Genomic DNA, 7,537 nt, shown 5'->3' with positions numbered 1-7,537 from the left:
AAAAGAAAAAAAAAGAAAAAGAAAAAAATGATAGCCCACAACGCCTCAAATGTTATTTTCGGGGGTCTAGAACACAAAAATTTCGCGGGGGTATGCCCTGTGGGGGACCCCCTGTGACATTGTTGTCTCGATCGGCCCAAATTTCGGCTCCCCTTTCGGCCCCCCCTTTTAGTCATCTCTGGATCCGCCCTTGGTGTCTGTATTTAACATATTTAAATCTTCAATCTTTGTCAATTTAAAGTCGAAGGCATGTCCTGGTCCCCGACCCTTTTATGCTCACTTGGATAGGCTCATCGTCATAAGACTTCTAAGAATGGATACATAGTTTGAAGCAAGAAACCAAGTTCCAGTACCGCTTGTCTATAACGTGTGGGAAACTTTAACTTATGTTTATAAGATCTTTGATTTGAACTTTGACGTCTAGAGGGCGTCTCTATAGAGACGTATAGAGTTCCTATTTAGCTCTATGATAGATACAAAGAGTTGCGAAATATAGAATTTAGAAGCCATTTTGTGTCAAACGCGATGCGCGTTCTGTGTCTAACGTGATGTGCGTTCCTAGTGTGTATATATTGTATTACAGTTAGCCGCCTCCTGTATATATATTGCAAAAATAGATTTGGCACAGGTAGCACCTCTACTGCAACGCCGCTGTTTTGAATAACATGACATTGCTATGCGCCACGAAAACATGGACATCAAAAAGAATCTCAATTTCACACATCCATTTCACAAAAAAGAAGTCGACAAGTCATCGTAATCATCATCATCATCATCATCATCATCATCATCATCATCATCATCATCATCATCGTTGTTAACATGAACCTTTAATATTGTTACTGCCTATATATATATTTATACGTATATTATTATTGTATAGGCCGAATATTTGTTAAGAACAGATACCGGTACCATTTTCTTGCATAAAATTGCATCTATTACCACCCATTTTATTATTAATATAATAATAATTGTTATTATTGATATTATTTTATATTATTGTAATATTTGTATATACTGTTATCATTGCTTTACCATATTATTATAAATAGTATAATAATTAATATTATTATCATTAGTCTTAGTATTATATTTATAATTATATTATAATGTATTACAATGTTGCTATTGTTGTTAAGCAAGATTGTTAATCTTCATTAAGTAATATGATAAAAATTTCGACTAAGAATAATGATAAAAAAGGGGTTGTGATGAAAAGAGGTGGTACGGTACATTTCACAATGGTCATGCAACACTTCAATATTTGTGTTTTGTATTTGTTATTGCGTATAAAGTACAATCTTTCTATGTAGGCTTATCATGTATACCGGTATGCAATTAAATACAAGAAAGAAATGTTGGCATTAAGACCTGTGGCTATTTTTTTTTTTTTTTTTTTGAACAAATATACTCAGTCACCGAAGGGAATCAGAGGATTTTGGCATTTCTCTATTGTTTAATTAAATTGTTTTGTAACCATTATTATACTGTAATGCAATTAACAATCATCATGATGAATGATCTATGAGGCAAGCAAGTGAGTGTTGAAGCTCCAGGTACTCCCACCAACCCAACTATTTTTATTGCAAAAACATGATTTGATTTATGCCTACTTTAAATTAAACAATGTCAAAAAGTAAAATTAAGACACATAAAAAAGTGCTATATCAGGATAGACGCCTAGGAGTGGCACCAGGATTTGGCCGACGGGGATCCGAGGTCCTTGGTGGGGGCAGGAGGGGGAGATATTCCCGATGAGAGCCTGTTTTGTTTTGTTTTGTGTGTTATACCTTAATAAATAAATAAATAAATAAAATAGGCCTAATGTGTAGGCTGTCGTAACCAGGAATCTATATCAGGTATCTGTAGGTGACCCAGGAGGAACCTGTATGCCTATGCCATGGTGGGATTCCGGGAGAGGCTCCCCCCCCCCACCCGCCTTTGTACACAGTGTTAAAATTTTAAAGCTTATTCTTGAGCCAATACATATTCTTTCCTGTGATCACTCAAAATGTATACTTCCAAAACATATAAATATGCATCAGTACACGTTATACATAGGTTTAATAGAACACAGAGGCCTAAGCGTGATTAAAAAAATCTTAAATCCATAATTCTCAGGCCAGGTCTTTCAAGATAGAAATGCGATACTGTGGTTCAAATTCGTTTTTATCCTTTTCCAAGTTTCTTTAAATTTTTGTTTAATAATACTACTACTAATAGTAATAATAATAATAACAATGAAGATGTGTATAAGAGACATAATAATAATAATAATAATAATAATAATAATAATAATAATAATAATAATAATAATAATAACAATGATGATGATGACGATAGTAATAATTGATAATAATATTAATAGCAATAAAAAGTGAAGAAAATCCTACTAAATGTGAAAAAATCTGTGATTTGTTGATCATAATATAGTATAGTTAAAGCTTAGTAAGCTATAGTTAGGCCTAAGTTGTCCTGGATATTAAGTAGATCCCTGATAAAAGATTATGAGAAATTTGTTGGCGTTTAATTTTGACTATAAATAATGGTGATGTGATGATGATGAATTTTACTATATAAAAGTGTCATTTCCGGCCATCTCGAGAGGTACTATTTCCTCAAATTTTCTCACCTCAGTCTCAGCCATGGTGGGGCTGAGGTGGTTGTGAAATAACGTTTTTGAAGTAGGCCTATGTAAAGTACATACTCAAAGACAATGTTTTTTGTTTTTTTGTGGCATATCACACACACATTAATAAGATCTCTATGGTTGTCAAAAATCCCCGATAAAAGATCATGAGAATTTTTTTGGCGCTTCATTTTGACTAATGGTGATGTGATCGACGATGATTAATTTTACTGAAAGTGTCATTTCTGGCCATCTAGAGGTACTATTTCCTCAACCTCAGCTCCAACCATGGTGGGGCTGAGGTGTGTCGACTCACAAAATGCTCTTCCCCTCCACCTTTCAAAACAGATCTGTGCCCTTCCCTGGGTATGACATTAAACGCCATCGAGTCGGCTCCTGATGTTTGTTTTAGTGACTGCTGTTTGTTTTTAGGATGTGATCTGGTTTTTCATGTCCATTTTCGTGATTATGACTGTTCTGGATAAAGAATGTTTTGAGCAGAGGTGGATTCAAGGCCCCACCCCCTTTCATTTTTTAAGGGAAAAAAAAGAAAAATATATTCAAATTGAAGTGCGAGAGTGTAATTTCCGGCCGTCTAGAGATGCCCTAATCATAAATTTTCTTACCTCAGCCCCAACCATGGTGGGGCTGAGGTTGGAGGTTCCTCGGTCTCTGAATGTCCCTCCCTGGTTCACCTCTCTTTCGAATTCCTGGATCTGCCACTGTCGATTTATTATATAATTATTTTTGCGCTTATTTATATTGCGTCTATTGCAATTTTCACTTTATCCTCTCAAACAGTCCTAAGAACGTTCAGAGTGCGCTACTTCACAGGGGGATTCGCCCCTTGACCCCGCCGGGGTCCTACGTAATACGCATAACGGCTCCCCCCTTTCAAAATCCTGGCTACGTCCCTGTGTGAGAGGGGAGGAGGAAAGCTCTCAGTAGTTGAAGAATTATAGCATTACATGTAAAGGGCAAAGTTTATAATTTTAATAGCATTTATTGCAAGCTAGTTTGGTTAATCACATAATTTACTTTAAAGGTTTAAAGGGGATTTGCGTCAATGGTGGGGTGCCAAGGGTTCTCCTCCCATGTCTGGGAGCACAATTTGTCTGGGAAGAAAAACCTCTATAATTGATTAATAAGCCTTTCAAATCCCTAATCGTTGGAGTTTCCAGGTGATTCGCTCTTTAGACCCCCTCTGAGTGGTGCTTGGCCTTTCCTGTCCCCATCCACTTTGCCGTCGGAAAAATCGGCCTTTCCATCGGAGATAGCTCCTTCCCCCAGTAAGGGACATCGGCACCTTTCGGGGACATCGGATCCACAGTCAGGGTGCTGGTATTTGCTCGACAGGAGTTTGGTTTTCCAAAATAGAGGAAGAAGGGGGTGGGTGCGATGCCACCGACGTTTGGCCGATGTCCCCGACTGGGTGGCGATGTCCCTGACGGGAGAAGGGGCGATGTCCCCGATGGAAAGGCGGATTTTCGCGTCAATAGTGGTGGTGGTGTCAAGGGTTCTGTCTCCCATGTCTGGAAATACAATTTGTCGGGGACAAAACAATCTCTAAAATTGAATAAATAAGCCTTTCAAATCCCTAATTGTGGGAGTTTCCATGGTGTTCCGCTCTTTATGACCCACCTCTGAGTAGTACGTGGCCGTTCCTGTCCCAGCCCACTTTGCCGTCTTCGCAGACTTATATGATTGAGGCGTGTTATATTGCTGGTTTATGCATTTTGTGAGACCGATAGTGCCTTCGGGGCACGTTGAAACACCGTGTTTCAATGCACCCCATATCATGGTGTAATGTAATTTAATTCAAATGTTTAATAAATTGTTGCCCTATAGAATTAAGTGGTAATACGATAATCATATTATACACACATAATATTCAGAATATAATTAAATATTATCATTGTTCTTTCTGTATGTTAATTTAAATATGGTAATAAATCAGATAAAAAATATAAATAAATACCACTGCTGAAGTTCAAGGCCTCAAAAATATAGTCACTAAGTTAGTGTTTACCTATAGTCACTATTTTGCCAAAATGATTTAATATATATTATATTTCAAGTGTATATTATAATTTATAAGCCTTGACATTGTGTTTTTTTTAAATATATATTCATTACCATGCGAAACCACAGAAAAATGAGAGGTTGAAGGACCCCCAGTTATTGAAGCGGGCAGCCCCAGTATAGTACTTTTATTTAGAGAAGAAGTGTGTTCTGTTTGTAGCAGCTGATCTTGATGGTGTTACTCATGTAATAGAGTCCCTTGGTGAACAGATGTGAATAAAGTATAAAACTGATACTATTCCATTCATTAGAGTGGAAACACTACATTAGCGTATAGGCCTATCTAACCAATTATTATTCATATTCATAAGTCTGTTTTTCTAAAAATATTAATATAGTATGTCATAGTATATGACTAAATTCATTGTTTCAATCAAACTAATGACTTTTTAACATATTATAATTGTTTTCATGTTTGTTTAAGCTTGTAATTATTGCTGTTTCAATGTGCCCCGTGGGTACATTGAAACACATACGTTAAGTTAACTAGCCTCCTGAAGGGCAATTAGTAAAGCTACCTATGTTAATTTTGTTTTTTGTAATATTGAATGTCACCCATTATTTGCTTTTGACACCATTTTTGAAGTTTCATGACCTTTATTGACTGTCCTATGACCAAAAAAACAAAATTTGTTTCAATGCGCTCCGGTCTCCCAAGTGAATCAATCTACTATCAACCTTATTCAAGCTAGTCACTATGTTCCATGGTTCAAGTGAGAAAACGGAAACCCAATGAAGTATCTTAGCTCAATTGATGATTTCGGAGAGGCGTGAATGCACAAATGATCTAGCTGCGTACCTATTGTGCATTTCGTATACCATTACTTTATTTATTAACAATTTTGGTTGCAGCATTTGGCACAGGCCTATACCGGCTTATTGTACCTCACCGTAACTATAAACAACTGCTATGTAGGCCTCATAGCATTTATTTTTATTTTATTTTATTTTATTCAGTATAAAACCAACAGCGATGAAAACCGCCACTAACAGGTTCAACTAAAACATATATAAATATATATTATAAACTTCAAAACTGAAATAAACTAAAATACACTTACACAAATTTAATTATTTTGCTTTTAAAAATATTAAGACTATCATAAAAAATATCAATATTAAAACAAGTATCAAGTAGTCTATTAAATTCGTTCGGTAAACGTTGAAAAATACCCCGTTTTGTGCAATCAACACGACCGTAAGGAACATGAAGTAAACACTTACTGCGGGTACGAGTCGGGATGTTTAAACTGAACACAGAAACAAGAGGACAATCATAAATGGAATTTAAAGACTTATATAAAAATACCATGTCAAAAATAATTCTACGATTTTCAAGAGACATAAGAGAGACATTATAATTGGGACAAGTATGACTAAGAAACATAATAAACTTATTCTGAACATTAGAAATACGCTGAGCTTGTGTAAAAGAAACTGAACTAAAAATAGACGACAGAATAGTCTGTTCATTTGCCTCTACGAGAGATTACTAAAGTACAATATACACATAACTACGACTGCACGAACCACAATAATGCGTAAAGTGCATTTATTCGTACAAAAACACACACACACATATATATACATATATAGACAGATAATAACATGTTATAATAAAACTATGAATATACAGTATTTACAGATAGTCCAGTTCAACAAACTCCAGGTGGGATTATGATTTTGATTTTGATTTGGTAAACCACAGAATGTAAGAAATGTATGTGAATATAAAATGAATGTAAAATTATACGCTGTACCAACAAAATAGCCTCTCATTAGATAAACAAACAAGAGATTAATAGAAAGGTCCACTATCTCAGATAAGATAGTATAATACATACTCCAAGTATCGAAATGCACGCCATCGTGTCGGGATTCAATATTTCATCAGGAATTCCTGATGATGACATAATTAATTTCGAAATATTGAATCCCGACACGATGGCTTGCATTTCGATACTTGGAGTATGTATTATACTATCTTAATGTATTTATTACTAAAAACTTAAGATATACTATGTATGATGGATAGAATACAACAAAACAAATGTGTTGGATAATTACCTTCCGATATTCTGTTGAGACCGCGCAACGTCGTCTGTGGGAATGGCGGCGTGCAGTGCGAGTCGTGGATATCCGTCGTTCGTCGTCGAGAAAACATGAGTAACATGTGCGTATCGTCGTCCTCCAGAGCATTCGGTATAGTTCTAAGCCTGTCTCTTATACACATCTACGTTGAGGCTTCCTTGGAATTCAAATCCGTAGCTCATTCTTCACACTTATTTTGAGGTGATGGAGTAGCCTACATGCAATATTGTCGGTGCAATGCAATGCATTTTCGGAGGCTAGTGTGGTTTTTTTTCAGACTGCGTGCTTATCCATTTGGTCAAAAATGTATCTGATGTTGAGCTAATTCGGTTGAATTTAAACTGTCTCAGCATTTCTTATATATATTTCACACAGTACCGGTAGTCTTTCAGTCAAGTTTAAAAGAACAAAACTATTCTCTTTCGAGAAATAAAATCCATAATACTTCTAATGTTGTCCTGACGTTGTTTAAAAGCTTGAAGCTGTCATCACGAACAGTTACGTATGCTTTATGATTACTGTGAATTTCTTTAAATCCAAGGTTCTGCAGTAATAGCCACGGCCGCCTGTGCCTATGCCAAACATTCCGCAAGAGATCATGTGTAGAAATTACCCATGAGTCGCCATCTTGAAGTCCGTAAAAATGGTATAACTATTAAAAATACAAAGGTAAAACTAAGATAAATAAATAAGTCTTGGATATTTTAGTCATATCAACTTTGATAGCATATG

The 7,537-nt window shown here is 35.8% G+C and overlaps 1 protein-coding gene across 2 annotated transcripts in view; it reads right to left on the bottom strand.

Moving 5' to 3' along the window:
* Positions 1-6,956: 6,956 nt before the first annotated feature.
* Positions 6,957-7,537, bottom strand: part of LOC117118239 — a 7,414-nt gene continuing 6,833 nt past the window's right edge. For both annotated transcript variants that reach the window (XM_033262759.1, XM_033262760.1), the window contains exon 6: positions 6,957-7,457. In XM_033262759.1, coding sequence (XP_033118650.1) covers positions 7,218-7,457 — 240 coding nt within the window. In that variant the 3' untranslated portion in view covers positions 6,957-7,217. The remainder of the gene's footprint in view (positions 7,458-7,537) is intronic.

This window comes from Anneissia japonica, unplaced genomic scaffold (genome assembly GCF_011630105.1).
Source record: "Anneissia japonica isolate Jap-2015-1 unplaced genomic scaffold, ASM1163010v1 scaffold288059_len961885_cov194, whole genome shotgun sequence".
Taxonomy (NCBI): domain Eukaryota; kingdom Metazoa; phylum Echinodermata; class Crinoidea; order Comatulida; family Comatulidae; genus Anneissia; species Anneissia japonica.
Note: the sequence above shows the minus strand (reverse complement) of the source record. Positions and strands in the feature narration are given on the sequence as shown.